This window comes from Scyliorhinus torazame, chromosome 4, assembly GCF_047496885.1.
Source record: "Scyliorhinus torazame isolate Kashiwa2021f chromosome 4, sScyTor2.1, whole genome shotgun sequence".
NCBI classification, from domain to species: Eukaryota; Metazoa; Chordata; class Chondrichthyes; order Carcharhiniformes; family Scyliorhinidae; genus Scyliorhinus; species Scyliorhinus torazame.
The window spans coordinates 218054219-218078364 of record NC_092710.1 but is presented as its reverse complement, the minus strand read 5'-3'; the positions used below and the strand labels follow the sequence as shown (position 1 = coordinate 218078364).

General features: G+C 42.0%; 2 protein-coding genes across 3 annotated transcripts in view; one reads left to right on the top strand and one right to left on the bottom strand.

The window, feature by feature from the left end:
• The window catches only part of hsf2 (heat shock transcription factor 2), a 34370-nt gene extending 33030 nt beyond the window's left edge, over nt 1-1340 (top strand). The window contains exon 12 of one of the 2 annotated variants that reach the window (XM_072499350.1): nt 685-1340. In XM_072499350.1, the coding sequence (XP_072355451.1) occupies nt 685-971 (287 nt within the window). In that variant the 3' untranslated portion in view covers nt 972-1340. The remainder of the gene's footprint in view (nt 1-684) is intronic. The other variant, XM_072499351.1, reaches the window with a different exon arrangement.
• A 629-nt stretch (nt 1341-1969) lies between these two features.
• The window catches only part of serinc1 (serine incorporator 1), a 32854-nt gene continuing 10677 nt past the window's right edge, over nt 1970-24146 (bottom strand). The window contains exons 2-10 of the mRNA XM_072499352.1: nt 23463-23624; nt 21234-21421; nt 17099-17178; nt 12902-13039; nt 12388-12557; nt 9956-10046; nt 7129-7270; nt 4993-5220; nt 1970-3351 (exon numbers count right to left, since the gene is read on the bottom strand). Coding sequence (XP_072355453.1) covers nt 3213-3351; nt 4993-5220; nt 7129-7270; nt 9956-10046; nt 12388-12557; nt 12902-13039; nt 17099-17178; nt 21234-21421; nt 23463-23624 — 1338 coding nt within the window. The 3' untranslated portion in view covers nt 1970-3212. The remainder of the gene's footprint in view (nt 3352-4992; nt 5221-7128; nt 7271-9955; nt 10047-12387; nt 12558-12901; nt 13040-17098; nt 17179-21233; nt 21422-23462; nt 23625-24146) is intronic.

Below are 24146 nucleotides of genomic sequence, written 5' to 3'. Positions count from 1 at the left end.
CTGGCTTCCCACTAATCCTTGCCACTTTGTATGTTTTTTGTTTTGCTTTTATGATGTCCTTGACTTCCCTTGTTAGCCATGGATGCCTTGTCCTCCCCTAAGCATGTTTCCTCCTCGGGATGAATTTCTGTTGTGCCTCCCGAATAACCCCAAAAACTCCTGCCATTGCTGTTGCACTCTCTCCCCTGCTGGGCTCCTTTTTCAATCAAACCTGGCCAGCTCCTCCCTCGTGTCTTTGTAGTTGACCTTATTTAATTGTAATACCGTTACATCTGATTTCAGCTTCTCCCCCTCAAACTGCAGGGTAAATTCTATCATATTGTGGTCACTGCTCCCTAAGGGTTTCCTAATCAAGTCTGCTTCATCACACATCGCCAAATCCAGAATTGCCTGTTCCCTAGTAGGCTCTGTCACAAGCTGATCCAAACTTGATGAGTTTTTAATGACTATCTCAATTACAAGAACAGTAACGTAAACACAATGATATTTTTCCTTCTGCCTTCTGGGAAGTTTGTAAAACAATTAATTGTCTGTTCAGAGAAAAAATGCTTACGCTAGTTTGTTTAATAAATGTTTAATGCTTTTATCCAAGAGTTCTGTGGAAAGATTGCTGTCTGCTTATGTTTTCTGTCCTTCCTCTCTTTTTATATAAAAAAAAAAACTCCTTTCATTTTTGGTTTGCAGGAAAGCAACTGATGCAATACAATATGTACCCTGTGCTAACTTTCTTGGATGGAAATGCATCATCTATATTAGAAAAGGAACCCACTACAGGTCTCAAGTGTACATATGAGGACAATCATCTACAGAGAAATGAGATAGATGGGGAAAATGAGAAAAAAAAGACCAGTCAACTTTTTAAATTGGAACCTCTCACAGAAGAAGAAGCAAGTGAAGAAACATTGTTTTACTTATGTGAATTGGCTCCCTCAGATTCTCTAGATGGTGAAAATTCTTTACTGGACAGTTAGCCAATAAGTTAAAGGTCCTTATCCGTACATCTAGCTAATGACTAACTTAAAACTTGAAACATTTAATTTATACTGTAAGAATGGTTTATGTAGTTCATGTCCTGTATTATGTTTCATGTAAATATGTTGTATTCAAGTTTTTGCTAATATATACAAAGTACCTTGTTCCATGTATTCTAAAAATTCCATCAGAAATGCAACTTTATGTAAGTACGTCAAGTGTGCTTTTTTTTGTACTATCGCCACGGCATCGTTTTATTTTGTTACGAATGGTGCAGTGTGTGAAATTGAAATCAATTGTTTGCAATTTTGCATTGTGCAAAATGTCACATTCCATGACCATTAAAAAAAAAAACCTTTACTATCCTGTTTTGGATAAAGCTTGGGCATGGTTCCGTGACCTCTGTTACAGCTGATGTAACCAGATTCTTTGCCATAGCAATCATTTCTGAAGTGTAGACAAATTACATCACACCAACAGGCTATGCCTTGCATTTCCTTAAGGCTGTTGGTCTTTTATTTTGAGGAATAAGAAGGAAATTGAGTAGATTTAGAATGCTCAAAAGTGTTAAGAAAATAACATTCTCCTTAATATCACAGGATGCTATAGTCATACTTTATTTTCACTTGTCTAAACAGGCATGCATCCATGAAATCTCTCTGTAAAATATTATTTTGGTCATGTCTTTAGTCAGCTGAGGTTGAGCCATGACAAGTGTATACTTGGTCCAATGCTGCACTTGGTGGTTATGAGTAGTATTATTCCATTGGTAAGAATTATGCATTGAAATCTAGCACATGCAAACATAATATAAACCGGGAGTAAAGTCAGTACCAGAGATGACAAATGGTAAGTTTGTGATCTATTCCAACAACAGTTATACTAGTGAGCAATTACTCTTAAGTGGAAGCTAAGTTTGTGCTCTGTAGAGCTGCACCATAGTTCCCAAATCTGAATCAGTTTAGACTAACAAAGTTTTTGCAAAATGAAAACTCACTTCCTTTGTCATGATTTATTTGAAACCATTACAACACATAGTTCACATAAATAAACAATCTCAACAATACATAATTAAATCTCAATCCCCCTATTTCAAAGTGGCTAATACTTGCAGGTGTTGTCTAATTTAATTCTGATCATCAATCAAAGTGAGTGTGGTAACAAACAGCAGTAATTAGAAACAAGACTGAGCTAAGAGACATCCTCTTCACTAAATGATCACCAAAATAGGCCAAGTGGAACAGTAATGGTGAATTTTAAAATAATCCAAAGTCCTCAGAAGCATTAAAACTTTGAGATTGGTCTTTAAAACTATAATTGTAATCACTCATGAACATGTATTTAGTTACTATTGTATGTGATCATGAAGGATGTCTGAATTACCAAAATGCATGTAGACTGAAGCTACATTGGGTTCCTATGTCTGGAGATTTCACAATACATCAACTGATATAGATTGCAAATTTATATTACTGTAGCCAGCAAGCTTGATGTCAAATAATCAGTGTAAATAGTGGGAACTCAAATTCACTCATTTTAATACTGTTTACATTAAACTCCACAACCAAATTCACACAGCAAAATAGGTGTATTAAGTTCAGGTAGATGAAAGCGAGGCAAGTTAATCAGCAGCACGAGCTGACTAACTCAGGTTTAGTAAGTGCACTCAAAAAGCCAGTAAAACAATCCCTACAATACTTAAAACAGTTGCATTTGTAACAGCATAGCAGTAGACAAATTTATTTTGCAGTGTGGCCTATTGTACATAATGCTGATGAGCCTTTTCTTAGACACGCCTAAACCAAGCAGAAAATTTCGAGAAAGACCAGTTACATATTTCTCAAGACTGATGTACTTTTAAAACAAACCAGTTTCATTTACCCTTTTCCAAAGATATATTTTCCAAATTTGTGCACAATTTACTTTATTTGGAGATTCAGTCACATGTTCTAACCTCTATACAGATGTAAAAGATTTGATGACCCATGTTCATATTTCAGTCGTCAGTACCAGATTACAAGGTGCTTCAGGTGGCATTGAACAAATATCTTAAAATATTTAACTTATTCCAGTTATGCAATTAAATGGAGGGAAAAATAGATTCTACCATATGGTAGAACATCCATATTTATAATTGTCATTTCCAAATACATTTAATTTTAATCGCCAAGTCAAATCTACATTTGCAGACAAATGACAAAGCCATTTAATCGCAACAGAAAATCACATGCTAGCACTCTTCAATCAAACTCACGAGTTGTCAAAACAAGTGGAGCAATCAGCGTCCACCCATAGAGCATGATGCAGATCCAGCTTGAAGAAATCTTCACCCAAACGGATGGCCATTTGCTCGTCATTGTTTCATATGAGGAATCGGGGCTGAGCAAGGAGGCAAAGAAGCAACTTGGATTGTGTTTTTGCATTAAGTTGCTAATTTACACTATGCCAGACTTAAAAGTTAAGCATCCTTCAAAATATAATTTTAGCTACTCAATGGATTTGGCAACAGGTGAAAGCACCCTCCATCACTTTGCCAAAGTGGCTAGTCATTGGAGTATTTTTCTAACTTCCCTTTCCCCAGGAGAGCACATACTTCAAATTCTCAGCCTGATTTTTCAAGTATTGATATTTGGAAGATTGTACAGAACATACTGGAATTTCTGATGTGCGACCTCAGCAGATAGTTTCCTACCAGGAGTGCAAGGTCAGCAAGTTATACTTTCAGGTAAACTCATGCCGAGCATTATGATGATTATGAACTCTAAGAGTCATAAATTCAATTCTCACCCAAAACCCACATGTACATTCTTTAGCTGAACAGTAATCAACAACAGGAACCATAGCCAATTTGGGCCATTGAGACAAAAGACAGCAACTCCCAAGATTGCATCTGGAGTAGCAGTCTCCTTCGCTCTACTTTCTATAGAGAAAGAGTGCAATGGAGGGTCACCAGACTAATTACTGAGGTGATGAGATTATTAATGAGAAATAATCTCATTGAAATTTACAAATTCTTACAGGGCAGGTGTGGATAGGATGTTTCCCCTGGGTGGTGAGACCAGGACCAGGGGACACAGTCTCAGAGGGGTCAAGCCACTTAAGACGGGTGAGCCCCAAAGAGCTGTGGAAAAGCAGCCATGGAGAATGTTCAAGGCTGAAATCAATAGTTTTCTGAATACTAATGACATCAAGAATTATGGGGATAGTGGAGAAAAATAGCAAAAGTAGAGGATCAGACATGATCTACTCGAGTAGTGGAGCATGCTCAACAGGCCAAATAGCTCCTATTTGATATGTTCCCAAGATAAAGTATTTTGCACAAACATCAAATCTGAGAATGCATTCATCTTTATGGCTTAATTCCACAATACCTAATTTAACAACGAAGCCATTAAGGAGCCACAGATTTATTTTTGGTTCAGTAGGGCAGCACGGCACAGTGGTTAGCACTGCTGCCTCATAGCAGCAGGAACCCGGGTTCAATTCTGGCCTTGGGTGACTGGAGTTTGGTCTTTCTCCTCGTGTTTGCTTTGGTTTCCTCTGGGTGCTCCAGTTTCCTCCCACAGCTCAATGATGTTCAGATTTGGTGGATTGGCCATGCTAAATTGCTCCTTCATGTCCAAAGATGTGTTATGGGGTTATGGGGGGAGTGGGCCTAGTTAGGATGCTCTTTTAGAGGTTGGTGCAGACTCGATGGGCCAAATGGCCTCCTGCACTGTAGGAATTCTATGGTTCTATGTCAACAAAAAATACAAATATGAAATGTATCACATTTCATTGAAGCTACGATGCCTATTCATTTCATTTTAAACTACCTAATGTAACAAAAGTGGTTCATATTTTTAGTATTAGCCGACATTCTCTATAATTCCTTGGTGTTGGAATTCCACTTTTATATTTCTCTTTGTTCTACAGACATTGCTCATAATTTTTGCTCGAAAACCGAGCAGAGTGAACCAGTAACTTTTTTGATCGTAGTTTATCAGCAGTAAGGATTTTTGACTTAAAATGCATACGTACCTATACCAGTTGGTTAATGTCATCATGATATAAAGAGAAGCAAGAAACAGCATAAAGTGAAAGAAGGAGTAGCTGTATGTAACACCATCTTTCTCATTGTCCTCTGCACGATGTTCATTGTTACGATCAGCCAGGGAACCATCACTTCGACCTTCTTCGTCTATCAGTGTAGATTCATCATTAGTTAGTGTCAGTTTGTTAACCTGGCTATTGTTTGATGTCCGGATACTGTGAGAAAATGAAAAAGTTTAAAATCACATTCAGGGATCATTTAAAATCAACATAAAAAGGTCAATTATTGCAATTGAACAGTTATTCAATAGTAAGTTGTCTGCGTGGGCACATTACCCTCATCTGTTTTCTCTTGTTAAAAGTTACTTAACACTTATTTTACTCAAAGTAGGGAAATATTAACTGGCAAAGAAAAATAATTTGTTGTAAAATTTGTCGAGGGTTGGAGCACTCATCTTGGTGTTTGTCATTATGACATGAAACGTTTTATGGAAAATATGTCACCTATTGGCCAGGATGCTCCGTTCTGGAGACTAAATGTCCCCACCTGTGGAGAATTGTCACGTGTACCGAGTACAGTGAAAAGTATTGTTCTGCGTGCAGCTCGATCAGATCATTCCGTACATGAAAGGAAAATACATAATACGGCAAACATAAAATACACAATGTAAAACCATAGACAGAGGTATCAGGTGTAGTACTACTTGGTAGAAAAGATGTGTGAAGAGATCAGATCCGTCCATAAGAGGGTTGGTTAGGAGTCTGGTAACAGCATGGAAGAAGCTGTTTTTGAATATGTTAGTGCGTATTCTCAGACTTTTATATCTCCTGCCCGATGGAAGAGTGAGTAAGCTGGGAGGGAGGGGTCTTTGATTATGTTGCCCACTTTCCCAAGGGAGGTGTAGACAGAGTCAATAGATGGGAGGCGGGTTTAAAGGGGGCGGTCCAATACGGAGGTCCAGCGGTGGGCCCCCCTCCCCCACAAAGTAAATTCTGTCCCCTACTGACAAGTAGGGGCATACTCCCATCCAAGATGAGAATAATAGGTCACCATTATTCACCACAAATGCATGCTAAGGGTGACCACCACCCCCCCAGCACCCTTCAGAAGAGTTCCGTCCGAACAGAGACCCCCCCCCCACCCTATGAGACACATCCACTTAGCTCCTTATGATGCGGTGAGCAGCTGTCAATCATGGCAAGTCTATTAATACAATTGTGGTTAGCATCAAAGCAGGTTAATTGAGATGCATTCAAATGTGAAGGAAATATCCTCTGGTGGGAGAACATAGTGTCCAAAATCGAGAATCCTGTACTTTATAAAGCTCTGGTTAGGCCACAACTAGAGTATTAGCTCTGTACCTACACTTTAGGAAGGATGTGAGGGTCTTTGAGAGGGTGCATAGGAGCAATGGTTCCAGGAATGAGGGAATTTAGCTGCAAAGTTAGGTTAGAGAAATTATTTTCTCAGGAGTAAAGGCGGTTGAGGGAAAACCTGTTTGAGATGTACAAGAGTAAGACATATTTAGAAAGTGAAAGCTGTAATTCATTAGCTAATAGTACAAAGGCTAGGGGACACAGATTTATGATCTTGGGTAAGGTCAAGGGGAATGTGAGGAATAAGTTTCTTTTTTAATGTAGAGTGGTAATAACCCAGAAAACTTTCATCTGCAAGAGGTGGTGGGAAGCAGAGATGATCGATAATTTCAAAAGGAAATTGGAGAGGCATTTGAAGGAAATAAACTTTCAGGACTAGGAGGAATGGGATTAACTAGAGTGCTGGCATAAACTTGATGGGCCAAATGGCTTCCTTTTGTGCTGCAATGGCTCTATGCCAAGGTTCTGTCCTATATATTGCTTGATTACTTTGAGGGAATGACAACCCAAATCATATATAGTAGCAATTGAGTATGTAAATTACAAGTAAACTGAGAGCCCACCCACCCCACATTATTTTACATAGTACAAATACAATTCACGCAACAGTCACTTTAGCTCACATTTGCTCTTGTTGTTACGCTTCTGACAAACAGATTTTTGTTTCAAAAGTGCCTCCTAATCAAAGTGACATCATTAGGAAAAAAGACAGCTATTAACAGAAGTACAGATCTGATGGTTACACACCTTGAATAAAGAACGCAAAGCAAAAATAGAACCAGTCCTACAATTCCTTGTGCATCCCACCACTGGATGACCTGACCAGGGACATGGGTTCCTGTGCTGTTGTAGCCGATCATGCTCAGCAAGCTAGGATTGCATTTTCGGTCTGTAAGCAATTTAACATGCAAAAGTAAATTCCCCTTGATGTGATTAATTTCAACTTATTGTCTATACTTCAAGTTCTTACAAAATCAAGATAGTAAACTACATAATATTCTCTTTTAAAGACCCATTATCTTGAAAGAAATGTGATTTAAAGATTTGACTTGACTAAATTTTGAACAAGGCAAAGCATTCTCCTGATGCCAATGTTTTTAATCCACCGTGAAAAATAAATTATTCGTGAAGTTTGCTAATTTAATTGAAGATAGAACGCAGAAGGTTTTGGACTCATGCTGATCCATGAAGCCCGAAGGGCATCTGTGCTTTACTCACTCAGCGTAGGCAAATAGTTGTAACCTAATTTTGAAAAGTGCTTCAATCTGACTTGATGTTGTCGGAGTCACATTTTGTATCCAATTACAATATGCAAAACACATTCAGCTTTACATCACAGTAAAACTCAGCCATCATTTCAGTTCATTTTACTGAATGATTTAAGAATTTTCACTCGACTGATGTATCACAAACTCGTGGGATCATTCTTCTCCCAAAAATATATTTTATTCACAATATTTGGAAAGAAAAAATACCTTTGCAAAACATTTCAAATTGGACGTTGCGAAAGGTGCAATGGGCGGCATGGTAGCACAGGTGTTAGCACTGTTGTCTCACAGCGCCAGGGACCCGGGTTCGATTCCCGGGCTGATTTGATTGATTGATTTGATTTTTGTCACGTGTACCCAAGTACAATGAAAACTAATTTTCTGCGACCAAAGAAATGTACACAGTGGACAAAAAAGAATGTGATAGTTACAGTGAATGCGAAAAAGTACATCGACAATTAAGTAACTGATTACAGCATGGAACAAAGGCCAAACAAAGCAAATACGACATGAGCAAGAGCAGGGCGTCATGGATTGTGTTCTTACAGGGAACAGATCAGTCCAAGGGAGAGTCATTGAGGAGTCTAGTGGCTGTGGGAAAGAAGCTGTTCCTATGTCTGGATGTGCGGGTCTTCAGACTTCTGTATCTTCTGCCTGATGGACGGGTCTGGAAGAGGGCAAAGCCTGGGTGGGAGGGGTCTCTGACAATGCTGTCTGCCTTCCTGAGGCAGCGGGAGATGTAGACAGAATCAATGTGGGGGTGGCAAGCTCGTGTGATGCGTTGGGCTGAGTTCACCCCACTCTGCAGTTTCTTGCGATCTTGGGCCGAGCAATTGTCATACCAAGCTGTGATGCAGCTGGTTAGGATGCTCTCTATGGCACACCTGTAGAAGAGTGCATATTCTCCCAGTGTCTGGGTTTCCTCTGGGTGCTCCGGTTTCCTCCCACAAGTCCTGACAGATATGCTTGTTAAGTGAATTGGACATTGTGAATTTTCCATCAGTGTACCCGAACACTGCCGGAATGTGGTGATGAGGGAATTTTCACAGTAACTTCACTGCAGTATTAATGTAAGCCTTCTTGTGACACTAATAAAGATTATTATTATAAAGTTTAACTTTCCTCCACAGAGCATGTTGACTCTGAGCTGCCTCAAACAACGGCGATGCTTGTGTGATATACATTGCATGAAAAGCATGCAGCCATATACATTGCATGAAAAGCATGCAGCCTGAGAGGTGCACACTGTTTCCAGCCCCAGCAGACAGACCATAGTCTGTGGCGTTTATTAATAGGTATATGCAGAAGCAGATTAACAAAAAAAAATGTAAAAATAAATTTAGAGTACACAATTAATTTTTTCCAGTTAAGGGACAATTTAGCATGGCCAATCCACCTACCCTGCATAGCTTTGGGTTGTGGGGCGAAGCCCACGCAAACACGGGGAGAATGTGGAAACTCCACACAGACAGTGACCCAGAGCCGGGATCGAACCTGGGACCTCGGCGCTGTGAGACAGCAGTGCTAACCACTGCGCCACTGTGCTGCCCTTGATTAATGTAAAATTAACCTGCTCTCAACAGCCAAATAACTGATTTAATTACTGGGGCAACTAGATTTTAATTTGTGATTGCTGTTGGGAATATTGTGATCATATCCGCCCCACTTGCCAAAGAAAACATCTCTTCAAATTCAATAGAACCGCGTTACTTCAACAAGCACCATTTTTAGTGCAGGTATTGGCCAAGGCAGCACCAGTTGCAATTTTACCACTTGTTTTTGGTCTGACACAATTTCTCTAAGCGCGCATGAACCTTGACAAGTCTGAGTGCAGATTTCTGAGAAACAACTAGATGCAAATATTTTTTTTTTTTTTTTTTAAAAGGTACCATCTGGAGGAATTAATAAATTTACATTTTAAAAGAAAGAGAAAATAAAGCCCACTGCTTCCATAAAGCCTACTTACCAAACAGGAAATATAAACCAAAGCATGTTGAGAAAGTTAAATCAGTGCAATTTTCAATGCCATCCTAGCAATTCTGCAATCGCAATCAGATAAAAATAAAAAGGCAATCTAGCAGCATCCTGGAGTACCACAGTGTCATTGTACAAAATGAAAAGGTTGCTATTCGCTGCTGGAGGACTATTGGACTTTAGAGGTAATTTTTACTCCCCAAATTGGATTAGTTTATATCACGGGGTATTATTCATAATGCACTCAAAAATAATCTATCTCCTGAACGACATTATTCATGGACAGTGGAATGTAGGAACTAAAACGCAATAACTAAAAATGAACAAATTACCTGGTTCATTAGTCATAGCAGACCATGTTAGATACATGGTATACAATGTGATGATGGAAGATTGCAGCAAACCAGATCGAGGTTGGGACTCCTACAAAAACAAAACATCAACAATTTCTTCAATATGTTTATAACATTCATTTCACAAAGATTTATTTAGTTTCAACAGTCTTTTTATATGCACACTTATTTGTATATGCACACATGCAACAGTCTTTTTATATGCAAGACATGCAGAACAGGTGCCGGAATGTGGTGACGAGGAGTTTGGACAGTAACTTCATTGCAGTGTTAATGTAAGCATATCTGTGACACTAATAATAATGATTATTATTACACTCCATTTATACAGATAGCATACACTTGTTATCTGATTCTATTAGGTTACCTAATTTGTCATTTGTCGGTCAACTGTCACAGCTTTGTCTTCCTCAGGTCTGTATATATTTCACAAAACACATTTGACTTGCACATTTGTGAAAAGTGGACCATGTCTGACTAACCTAGTTGATTTTTGAGAGAACGGTCGCTGGCAGGGTAGATAAGAGAGCGTCTATAGATATTTTCTAGACCAACTGCCAGAAGGTATTTAATAGGGGTTTGCACAAGAGTATCATAAATGATAACGCATAGAATTTGAGATGACCTTGAGGCATGGACTGATAATTAATTGGAAGGTGAGAGACAAGAGCAGGGATAAAGGGAACACCCATTGATTTGCATTGGCTGGTGCTCAGGCCTCAGCTATTCAGCATGAAAATAAACTGGATGAAGGAATAGATTTGCAAATACAAATTTAGAGACGACTCTAAGTTAGGACATGCAGTAAGTTGTATGAATGGGAGAAGGAAGTTCCACCGGGGCATAGAGATTAAATAAGTTGGCAAAACTTGGGTAGATGACGTCCAATGTGGGAGGGTGTAAAGCCAATCACTTTGGATCCAAGAAAGTCACATAGGAATATTTTCATCTGAGAGTTGTTTTTGCTTGCCAATATACAATAATCATTAAAAGCTAGTGCACAGGTACAATTGTTGATCTTTATCTCAAGAAAATTTGAATTCAAAAGTGAGGAAATAATTCTTCATTTGCAGAGTGATTTTGTAATGTGTTCAGTTCTGAGCACTGCATCTCTGGAAGGTCATAGTGGCTTTAGAGGGATTTATTTTTAATTATTTCATGGGATTCATTGCCCATCCCTAATTGCCCTTGAATCAAGTGGCTTGCCACACCTTTTCAGAGGGCTGTCAACCACATTTCTGTGGACCTGGAGTCACATGTAGGCCACACCAAATAAGGATGACAGATTTCCTTCCCTAAAGGACATTTGTCAACTATATGGGTTTTTAATGACAACCAACAGTGGTGCCATTGACCAGCTGCCATGATGGGATTTAAACCCTTGTCCCCAGAGCAATAGTCTGGGATTCTGTATTAATCATTCACTATGCCACCATATACCCCGATACAGTAGCAGTGGTAGCACCATTGCTTCACAACGCCAGGGTCCCAGGTTCGATTCCCGGCTTGAGTCAGTGACTGTGTGGAGTCTGCCCGTTCAGCCCGTGTCTGCATGGGTTTCTTCCAGGTGCTCCGGTTTACTCTCACAAGTCCCGAAAGAGGTGAATTGGACATTCTGAACTCTCCCTCTGTGTACCCGAACTTGCGGCGGAATGTGGCGACTACCGGCTTTTCACAGTAACTTCATTGCAGTGTTAATGTAAGCATACTTGTGACAATAAAGATTATTATTATAGCAGATTGACCAGAAAGATAACAAGGCCTGAAGGTGAAGCTAAGAGGACAAGTTATATAAACATGGTTTGTATTATTTATTTATTTAAGAGTTATTTCCTGTTAGAGGAGAATTCACAAGAGACCATAATCTTAAAATTAGAGCTAGGATGGTTGGGAGTGAAATAAGGCCGCATTTTACCCCCATACAAAAGGTAACGGAAATCTAGAACTCTCTTCACTGCAAAATGCTGTGAATTATGGGTCAAATGAATTTGCTAAGTAGTGGATATCAAGGGATATGAACAAAATGCAGGTGTACAACCATGATCTAACATAATGGTAGAAAGGCTCTGGGGCTGAATGGGCTACTCCAGTTTCTATAAACATTGGTCTGTATCAGTCACAGCCAAGTTCACTATGACTCCAAAATATAACAAAGGCCCATGTTTGAAAGTAGCTGCAATGAACAGTCTTAAACTTTACTGATTAAGTACATTTATTTCTTGATTCCTGTTCCTTTGGCATTGTTTTATATATTTTTTTCTATTGACGTTCTGTTAGAGCAGATAATATATTTACAACACACCATTGAAACAGCACCTACTTTGGCAAAACAAAATAAAACTGAAAGAGCTGGATTTTATCATTCAACCTCCACAATTTAGGTCAATTGTTCTAAAGTTTCTGGATTATACCTGTATCTTTGGGAGGATGGACATGACAGAGGAAGCTATGCATAACAGCATATTTAAGCTGATGAAGACCTTGTTCTCCGTGCAGCCCTCAGGGCGTGTGTAGTAACAGTAGAAGAGAACTACGGCAACCAGCGACAGCAGGTAGTTCATTCCTGTTGCTGACAGCAGTGCTGTTTGAAAGATTATGCAAATTGTGAGAAATTAGTTCTCTGGGATTCTGGAACAGTCATTTCAGCGAACCATATTTTTAAAAATTCAGCATTTAGAACGGTTTTGCTTTCGGTAGGCATATTCTGAGGCATGAGGCAAGAGGATGAACACATAGCCTGGGTGGTATGAATGGCGATGTCTTGCAGCAGGCTCCCAATGAGAAACAATCAATGTTTCAGCCAAACACGTTAATGAATGAAGGAATACAGCATCAGTATTCAGCACAAACTCTAAATTGCCCCGCCAAAATCTGCATAATCCCACCAGGCCCAGGAGTTACCCTTCTTCAGCTTGCTTCCCTTACCTGCATACCAGCACCTGGAATTGCCCTCTTCCATTTTTTCAACCCACGATTCATTCCAAGAGTGGGCAAAGTCAATGAGTAGGACCAATTGGATTAAGATGAAACAAAACGCACCAGCCATTCCAACATAGAACCAGACTGCAAGGAACACAAAGTGAGGCTGAGAAATCGGTAGAGCTTACATCACGTTTAAAATATGTAAATATGTAAAATCATTTCTGCACATAAACACAAAAAGCTGTATTTTGAATATATTATGAAAGTGACAAATCAGTGAAGATAAATTTCAAAGGAAAAAAGTAAAGGGCCTAAGAGTTGTATAAAGTATTCCAAGTAAAATTGGGCACCTTTTCACAATAGGTTTGTATAAAAATTGAAATACAATAACTTTTAAAATCTGGGTCCTCGGGTTCAAGCCCCTTCCGTGCCAATGGGAATAATTTCTCTCTATCTATGAGACCTCCCCTATGATTTTGGACACCTCTACAAAATCGGCTCTCAAAACATTTCTTCTCTGAAAGCAACTCTAGCTTTTGCAATCTATCCACAAACTGAAGTTCCTCGTCTGTGTACCATTCTTTGCTGCACCTCCTCCAAAGCCTTCACATCCTTCCTAAAACACAATGTCCACAATCGAGCCACAATACTGGAGTTAGGGCCAAACTAGTGTTTTATAAAGATTCATCGTAACTTCCTTCCTTAAATCATAGGATCACATATTTTCAGCCTACCCTACCATCTTCAATATTTTGAATGCTTATACTACTAGGTCTCTCTGTTCCTGCACCCCATTAGAAATGTAGCCTTATCCTGGAACCAACTACGGCAGCAATTTGGCCTGACCAAAATGTCGGACAAAGCCTGACCAAAATGTCGGACAAAGCTCCCATCTGCAACAACCATAGGTTCACACCAGCACTGACTGACGCCACCTTCAAAAGGTGGGGACAGGGTGGAGGGACACTGACAGTCAGGGACCTATACACGGACGGCAGGATCGCAACATTGGACGAACTGACAGAGAAATTCCAGCTACCCAGGGGGAACGAGCTAAGGTTCAAAAACTTCCTACGAAAGGAGACAAGGACGTACCCACAACCACCACGACAAACATTACTGGAAGAGTTACTGGACGCCAGCATACTAGTCAAAGGAAACTGTAGTAACATGTATGACCGACTGGTAGAGAGGGCCGACACCATACTGGATGCAACAAGAAATAAATGGGAGGAGGACCTGGGGATTGAGATAGGGTGGGGACTCTGGAGCGAAGCACTGCATAGGGTCAACTCCACCTCCACGTGTGCAAGGCTCAGCCTGACGCAGCTAAAAGTGGTACATCGAGCCCACTCAACAAGAACCCGTACGAGTAGGTTCTACCCGGAGTTGGAGGATAGATGTGAACGGTGCCAAGGAGGCCCGGCCAACCACGCCCACATGTTCTGGTCTTGCCCCAGACTTGTGGAGTACTAGACAGCCTTCTTCGAGGCAATGTCCAAAGTGGTGGGATGAGGGTGGAGCCATGCCCGAAAGTGGCGGTCTTCGGGGTTTCGGACCAACAAGATCTACTCTTGGGGAGGAGGGCGGACGTCCTTGCCTTTGCCTCCCTGATTGCCCGCCGTAGAATCCTGTTCAGCTGGCGGTCAGCAGCACCACCCAAAGCTGCAGACTGGCTGTCCGACCTCTCGGAATCTCTCCAAATGGAGAAAATCAAATTCGCCATCTGAGGATCAGACGACGGCTTCCACAGAACATGGGGGCCATTCACCCAATTGTTCCGGGACCTGTTTGTGGCCAACAAACAAGAGGAAGAATAGCCAGGTAGCCAAGAAACAGGGGAAAGTAGCCAAAACATGAAAGGGAGAGATAGACCGGGAGGGAGGGAGGGGGACAGCCAAACCTAAGAGGAAAGAAAGGCAAACCACAGGAGAGTGGTGGGGGGGCGGGGGGAGGGGGGGGGGGGGGAGGAGAGGGGGAGGAGGGGGGGGGGCAGGGAAAGAGACAGGGAACAAGTGAGAACCAGGGAGGTGGGGGGAGGCAGGAAAATGAGAGCCGGAAGGAAGGCACGGGATACAATAACGAACATGGCATCTCCAGGAGCAGGGAACGAGGAGAATAAAGATGAAAGACAGGAAGAACGGCAGAAGCGGAGGTGAGCGCGAGATCCGTCCGGGAGAAGCAAGCGACAACACCAAACCCATTCGATTATTGCCCTCTGTAATTGTTTCTCCGGCACCCAAATGTATATTTACCTCCCCAGTCTCCACCCCCCCTCCCTCCCCCCCACAAACAGTCGCCTACTTATGTGTTGTAAATAATTTTGCCAGGTGTACAGAGTTGCTGCTGTTGAGCTGGTGCATAATACCCTGCCAGTTATTCTATTTTATTGTTTACTGTATTCTTTTTTTACTATTTACTATTTTCTTTTCTTTGGTATGTTTGGGTGTGCCCTTATCTTCTATATATGTGTGTATGTGTATATATATGTTTCTTTTCCTGTGTACAAAGATTTATTAAAAAAAAAAGAAATGTAGCCTTAATTTTACATTGTCCCTCCTCTTTCTACTGACCAAAATGCATCACATCTCTGCACTAAAATTTTATCTTCCATACATCTTTCCATTCTACCAGCCTGTCTATCTCCTCTTGAAGTCCATCACCTTCCTCCTCACAGTTCACACTACTTCAATATTTAGTGGTATTTCCAAATTTTGAAATTGCACCCTGTATACTCATGTCCAAGTCTTCAATGCAGATCAAAAAAAACTTCTAATAGGGACCCCATTGTATACCTTCCTCCAGTTCAAAAAGCAACTGTTCACCACTTTTGTTTCCTGGCTCAGCCAATTTCATGTCCATACTGCCACTATATATTTGCTTCCATGGCAGCAACTTTGCAGGCAAGCCTATTATGTGGCACTCCATCAAACACTTTTGGAAGTCTATATAGACATCATCAATGCCACTACCCTCATCAATCTTCTCTGTTACCTTACCAAAGACTCAATCAAATTGGCTAAACAAGATTCGCCAACAAACCTGTCCTGGCTTTCCTGAGATTAAAAAAAAATGTTTATCAATGTCTTTGTATTCAGTGTCGGCATTAAGCTCTTCAAGATCAGATACATCACCTCTGATCCTAATTTCAGTTAATGCAAGTTCAGTAAATTAAAAGTTTTTAAAAAATCAACTTCTCTTCTCCCAGTTGGCCTTGCATGGATCCTTCTCTATGCATTATGTGAAATGATGCATGTCTTCAACTTGAGACCATGTGACACTTGGTAGACCCGAAGTTATTTATTTGACAATGTTGCAATAGTAGTGTATTGCAATTCTATTCAGATTTCATGCACATAAGATATACCAAGATAAAAAAATTTAATGGTCTAATGGTCGAATTCACAGTGGGCACAAATCTTGTATTGGCTGCTAAATCTCGCGAGAGGCCAAAAGCAGGATTACAACGGTGAGGTTTTAGTTTTGAATTCCCCGCCAATTCCGATGATGCGATCCAGTTCACGCCAGTGAAGGGCGCGAGCCTGATTAGCGTATTTAAAGCCAGGTTCGATCCTGGCTCTGGGTCACTGTCCATGTGGAGTTTGCACATTCTCCCCGTGTTTGCCTGGGTTTCACCCCCACAACCCAAAAGATGTGCAGGGTAGGTGGATTGGGCTCGCTAAATTGCCCCTTAATTGGAAAAATTAATTGGGTACTCTAAATTTATTTAAAAAACAAAAAATGTGTGGTGGGGGTGATGTGAAGCGGGGAGAGTGACTGCAATACTGCTGTGGTGTGAAGGGGGGAAAAGAGTGACCCCCAATACTTGTGTGGTGAGGGGTGGGTGGGGAAAGAGGGGTAAAGTGCCCCCGATACTCGCATGATGGAAGTGGTCCTCCGTGTCCGTGGGGTGGTGGGGGGGTGGCAAGTATATTTTAGATGCAGATGTCTGTGGATTGGCTCCATAATGCCCCGCCCTGACAGAGTGATGGCGCACACCATGCCCCCAGAGTTTGTAAGTGCCAGAAAACCTGGCCTGAAAACTCAGCTGTGTCTCTGGAGAGAAGCCTGCCAGTTTTCAGTCAGAGCCTGACTGACCAATCTTGGTAAAATTCTACCCGTGCAACTAAAATGCATCGTCTAAGTCCAAGTTAAAGAATGTCAACAGAGTAGTGTTATCATTACATGCCTTATACAAACCTGTTGTAAAGGGTCCTTCTGGAATGAAGAAAGCACCCACTGTGATAGCAATCACTGTGGCAAATTTAAAAAACCAAAACCTAAAAGAAAAAAAAAAGTTGGTCAGCTTGTCTCTAAAATAGTAGACAATCTTGTATCCTTATCATGACTGCAGCAGAGATTTTACAGCAGCAAGAGGAAATTTAATACAGTATTTCAATGTGTCTGAACAATTTATCACATCTCTCGTCAATATTTTCATTCCAATCAATTGTACATATATTGTTAATGTAGTCAAATATATTATATACCAGAAGCTTGCCAGTATCAATGCAATGTAAGAGGGCAGGAAAAACAGTCAGAGGTTAGCAGCACATCCTGTTGTTTAAACACTGCTGTTCTCTTATGTTTCATTATACTGCTCATCCAGTTCTAAAGAACAAAGAACAAAGAAAAGCACAGCACAGGAACAGGCCCTTCGGCCCGCCAAGCCTGCGCTGACCATGCTGCCTATCTAACCTAAAACCTTCTACAATTCTGGGGCCCATATCCTTCTATTCCCATCCTATTCATGTATTTGCCGAGATGCCCCTTAAATGTGACTATTTTACCTGCTTCCACCACCTCCTCCAGCAGCAAGTTTGAGGCAGCCACTACCCTCTGTGTAAAAACTTCCCTCGCACAGCTCCTCTAAACTTTGCCCCTCGCACTTCAACCTAATATCTCAAGCTGTTAATACTCCTTGCCCAGTAAATTTCAATAAAGATGTAACCAACTATTGGAGAGGTAAAAGTTGTGCCTTATTTTATTTGCCTGCAAGTGTAAAATAAGTAACATCAATAGTGGGTTTTTATTTGAGGGAAGATTGGGGGCGGAGAGTGACCTCCAATACTTGTGTGGTGAGGGGTGGGTGTGGAAAGAGGGGTAAAGTGCCTCCGAATGGAACCCCTTCCTGTTAATAAAGGGCACTCACTGATGTCCCAGTGCGTGCAAGGCAACATGCGTGCCATCAATTGCCCCCTGGACCTGAGGCACCCCGGCGATGGCAGTGAATCCTGCAGCCCGGGCATCTTGCTGAGCCTGGTCCAGTTCAAAGCTGATAAAAGTCAGATGCCCAGGCATACAGAGCATTTGTGTTGCATCTTGTGAAATGCCGCACAAATCCCCGCTCGAACCCTGGAATGAACAGCAGCATAGGAGCTCAGGGCTGCAGAGACTTCCACAGACACTGGGAGTGGATATCCTCCTCCTCCACGGGGTACCAAGTCCGCGAGGACATGGCACAGGGGCCGTACAGTCTCCCGCAGCACATGCTGTCTGTCGTCTGCTCAAAAGACCAATGACGCCTGTACGCCTTGGCCCAGCACTGGTAGCCCCCTCTGGGTTCCTCCTCGGCCTGATAGGTGATTGGGTCTTCACGGTGTGTGACAGCCCCCTTCACATGGGGTGCCACTTCCAGCCTGCATCGACATTGCTGCCACCTTGTCCGGTGTCTGGCGGCCAGGGCAGCAACCAGCACCACAAGGGCATCCTCTGCAGGACCAACACTACTGTTTATTTTAGTACCTGTAAGAAATTGAAGCTCGAGAGAGACCGATAATCAATTAGGGCTTCAGCCCCGGGACCCTCAAATCCTCCAATCCTCCCCCACCCATAAGTGTCCTGCCTTCTCTCATAGTGTCATTCAGCGAGCTGGTTGTGCTGGAGACCTCGCACTGCACACTCACCCCCCCCCCACCCCCCCCCTCCGGCCACATCAGGAGCCCCTAGACCGCTGCCGGGAACAGTAGGGAGACCATGCTCAGGTGCCCTGCCCTGATTCACACTCACCCTTTGGTTGCCAGGATATCCCCAGTGCTAAGCCCAGCTCTTGAGTGCGTGATTTTTAACTACTGCCTCTATGGTGCTGATGCTTCAAAGTTGGATTGAAATGCGATGCAATAATCATCGTCTAAACCATGGCATGTGTACCCACGAGAATCCACTTGAGAATTGTGAAGTGCTTTCACAACCAACAAGGCCATTTCCTTATTAGCATCAGTCTTCAGCTGTGAAGCTAGAGGCTGCTCACAGTCACAGTCAAAGGGAGTTAAAGTGACCTTCAGCATATAACCAAGAATATGGCTCTGTTCTGGTGTTTGGAAGGACAGACAGGAAGTTATGGGTATCCACAATATTTAAAGATGGCTTGAAGTTCTCACAGACAAAAATCTGACATCCTCACACCCAATCGATTGAATACAGGAGTTGGGACGACTTGTTGAAGTTGTACAAGACATTGGTACGGCCACACTTGGAATACTGTGTGCAGTTCTGGTCACCCTATTATAGAAAGGATATTATTAAACTAGAAAGAGTGCAGAAAAGATTTACTAGGATGTTACCGGGACTTGATGGTTTGAGTTATAAGGAGAGGCTGGATAGACTGGGACTTTTTTCCCTGGAGCGTAGGAGGCTTAGGGGTGATCTTATAGAGGTCTATAAAATAATAAAGGGCATAGATAAGGTAGATAGTCAACATCTTTTCCCAAAGGTAGGGGAGTCTAAAACTAGAGGGCATAGGTTTAAGGTGAGAGGGGAGAGATTCAGAAGGGCCCAGAGGGGCAATTTCTTCACTCAGAGGGTAGTGAGTGTCTGGAATGGGCTGCCAGAGGTAGTGGTAGAGGCGGGTACAATTGTGTCTTTTAAAAAGCATTTAGATAGTTACATGGGTAAGATGGGTATAGAGGGTTATGGGCCAAGTGCGGGCAACTGGGACTAGCTTAATGGTAAAAACTGGGCGGCATGGACTGGTTGGGCCGAAGGGCCTGTTTCCATGCTGTAAACTTCTATGATTCTATGATCCCCCACCCCACCAGGGTTGACCCCAGACCTGGGATGCTTCAGCCTCCTGACCAAACTGAACCCCCCCTGAGGGATTCCTCTACACTCCCCAAGAACTGGGGCAGCTCCAGAGCCCTTGAGCTGCACATCAGAGAATGGAAACGGCTACTCACCTCCTCAGTTCCCCTCAGCACCAGCTTTGCCTTTATAAAAAAGGAGTACTTAATGACGCCCGTGTGATTTCTCGCTGGGAAGCCGGTTAATTCCGGGCAGGCCGTTACATTCGACCCTAATCTCGCTGATGAGATGGAAGTTAATGCAAATTAGTGTTAAGGATATGCTCGCTATATTTGGGCGACCTCCGGAAATCTCCATTGAGAGCCGGTTGGTTAGATGGTACACTGATTTGTGCCGGGCACAAATCGCGATTTTAGCCTTGCCCGCCATAACCAGCACACACAGATCCGTGCTGGAGGCAACGCAGTGATCAAATCGCACCCCGAGAGTCCTGCCTATTCTCAGAGATTTGAGCTATAAGGAAAAGTTGATGAATCTTGGGCTTTTCAATCTGGAAAGGAGGCAACTTTGAGATGATCATTGCAGTTACACAAGACAATCAACTGCAACTTGTAAAATGCAGTGCCTTAAATGTAGAAATGTTCCAGAATGTTTCATGAACATGTAAAGAACAAAAGAAAAATAAAGCAAAAAGAATAAAGTTGGATAGGGTGACCAAAAACCGAGGATCTTATGGAGAGGAAAATGGAGAGGTGAAGGAAATAATTTAAGAACTTGGGATCAAGGTGATTAAAGGCATAACCACAAATGATGAATTGAAGGAGGGGGAAAACTCACATGAGGCCTAAGGAAAGCATGTGCATTTTTTAAAAATCTACTAATCTCCAATGCATAAGAAAACTTCATTACAAAACAAGTTTAAATCATATTTCCAATCTTAACTGACTTTTTGAGTGAATATTTATTACACTTGATGCCCATTTACAAACCTCCTTACAGCCGGTACATAGTGGCACTGGCACAGCCTGGGAGCAGGTCACTTTTTCCTTTTCGCTGCAGCCATGACATAAGGGGTCAACTCAGCTACCTCATACCAAAAAATCAAAACGTGGTACAAACGTTGGCTCAAGAGCAGATACACTGACTAAACTATAACAAAGTTACTTCCCGTCACATGACTAGCGAAATAAACTACAAAGCTTATAGCTGATTACCCGATTATTGTATGAAAACAAACTGCTAATAACAGAGTCCCTGAAGTATGCCCAGCTAGCGGCCTATGCCTTCTTCTTAAAATGGAATTGATGCATATTACCCATTGTGAACTGCTGCTCTTGGGTCCTGGCTGCTTTTAACTTTAATCATCAGCAAGGAAAAAAGGAGGAAGAACATTGCCATGCCAAAGCAAACCCGGTACACAGCCTTATATCCGACCAGCACGTCACAGTTCACCTGACCATGGACTCCAGGAATGTCCATCCCGCCATCACAAAATCCAGGAATCTGAATAGGAAAGAGGTGATAGCAGAAATTAAAACTATTCAGGCATCATTATTTTTTAAAAATAGACATTAGTACAAAGTGTTGGCTAAACCAGGGAGAAACCAAGGCCCAAAAAATGACTACGTGTGAGTGAATCCAGGTCTGGACTGGATCTCACCCAAAAAGCCAGCAGGAAACATCCCACCAAACTCGCCCAAAATGACACTTCAGAAATATTGTGGCTGAATCACATCCATGAAGTTGTGTTTCTGAAGGCGTTGTAGTTGGGCAGCATGTAGATGAGAAACAAGAGGGTGGCAAGTATAAATCCTTGGGGGAAACCAGAGGGAGCCGTGCAGGAATGGGAAAAGCAGTCAATGTTGGCAATCCTCTGACCAAAATTAAATAGATAAGAATGAATCAGGTGAGTGCAGTCCCTCTCAGTTGGAAGAGGGTGGTGTGAACAACTATGTAATTCCTGGGATGTGAGCTTCGCTCGCTAGGCCTGCATGATGCGACCATCAATTCACTCAAAGACACGCGAAGTAAACCGTGGTTTTAATCAGCTTAGAACAGTGCCTGCCTGTGACTGGTACAATACTGGGAACTTTCTGCAGGTCAGCTGCACGTTATACTTCCTCTTAAGGTGAGGAGCCATGGGCGGAGCCTGTACATGTCCCAACATAGCCCCCTGTGGGTGAAGCCACACAATGGCCCATAGGTGGAGCCCACAGGGTTAACAACATAACACAACAGCAGGACATGATACAAATCCACTGGTGAATTATTAGCACTATACATTCACCACACTGCATTTATTGCCCGTCGCTAACTACCCTTGAGAAGGTGGTGGTGTGCTGCCTTCTTGAACTTAGGTGAGTTACTCACTGCAGGATTCCTAGCCTCTGATCTGCTTTTTTGGCCACAGTATTTATATGGTTAATCCATATGGTAGATACACCCAGGGTGCAGTTAGGGAGTTTCACAATTTTGACCCAGTGACAGTGAATGAACAGTGATATATTTCCAATTCAGGATGGTGAGTGGCTGGTGGAGAACCTCCAGGTAGTGGTGTTCCTATGTATCCACTTTCTCTTAAATTGATAAGTGTGAGGTCATGCATTTTGGTCAGAAAAATGGGAAGGCAACTTATTATCTAAATGGGGAGAGATTTTGGGGTGCTCCTTTGCAGAGGGATTTTGGGATCCTCGTTCATAAGGTGTTGTTGCAACTGTACAAGGCATAATGGAGACCACACATGGAGTATTGTGCACTGGAAGCAGTTCAGAGGAGGTTCATAGATTGATTCCAGAGATGAGGGGTTTGTCGTATGAAGAGAGATTGAACAGTTTAGGCCTACTTAGCATTTAGAAGAATGAGGGAAGATTGAACTGAGATATACAAGATGATAAAAGGTATGGATAAAGTATAAAAGCAAATTACTGCGGATGCTGGAATCTGAAACCAAAGAGAAAATTGCAGAAAGTCTGAGCAGGTCTGGAAGCCTCTGTGGGGAGAGAAAAGAGCTAACGTTTCTAGTCCAGATGACCCTTTGTCAAAGCTGATAAAGTATATGGATAAAGTATAAGTGGAGCAGATGCTTCCTCTTGTGCGGCATTGCAGACGAGAGGTCATAGTCTTAGGATAAGAGGTAGCAAATTTAGAAGACTTGAGGAGAAATTACTTCTCCCAAAGGGTTGTGAATCTGTGGAACTCGCTACCCCAGAATGCGATGGATGAGTAAATTTAAGGAGTTAGACAGATTTTTAATTGGTAATGGGTTGAAGGGTTATAGAGAATGGGCAAGTTGGTGGAGTTCAGGCCGGATGAGGTCAGCCATGATCCAATGGCGGAGCACATGATGGGCCAAATGGCCTAATTCTGCTCCTATATCTTATGATTTATATAATTTCCCTCAACGATACCCTGTGGTAGCAGGTTCCACATTTTCATCACTCTTCGGGTAAAGAGATTTATTCTAAATTTCCCACATCGAAAATATTAAGATGTGTTTGTATGCTTTGCACTTGTAGTGGAATATACTGCCAACGGAATACTCAACCTTTTTGAGCTGCTCTTCCATTCCTGGCATTAACATAATACAAGCCACTCCCACTCCAAGCAGCAGAAAGAATGCGAAGATCAAGCGAGTCACTGTTGAATTCTTCCCACTTGGGCAGCAGCCACAGAGAAGACATGGTGCACTACCACATAAACAGGGTATCTGCAAAGAGAGAGAAAAGAAGCAATGACACTCTACCTCTATAAAGGCAAATCATGAAACCATGAATGTTTGCATTTGATATTGGGAGTAACTGTAAGTGAAATGTATAATACTGCACTGTACCTACAAGAACTTGTATAGTTTTTATTCTTTCATTAATTCTCTCCCCATTATTGATGAAAGAGTATACACGGGATTATTTTCATACATTGCTGAAATGAATTCGGATAAAGCATCTGCACTACAAACACGTTTTTTTAAATCTTGGAAACAGTTACAGAGAGGAGGGGGAGGTAATGTCAACATGGCATTAACCTCTCCCCCCCCCCCCCCCCCCATAGTAATTCACGCCTCAAACTCTCCTCTCCTTGCAAGTTTGACCAATAACGATTATGAAAGCTAAAGGTAATCAAAGGGGTAGAACAGAAAGCTGAAGAAGACTGACAGCCTCAGAAAAAAAGTAGCCTCAGAAAAAAAGTAGAGGTAACAGAATGTGTGAAGGTATTTAAAAACAGATTTAGT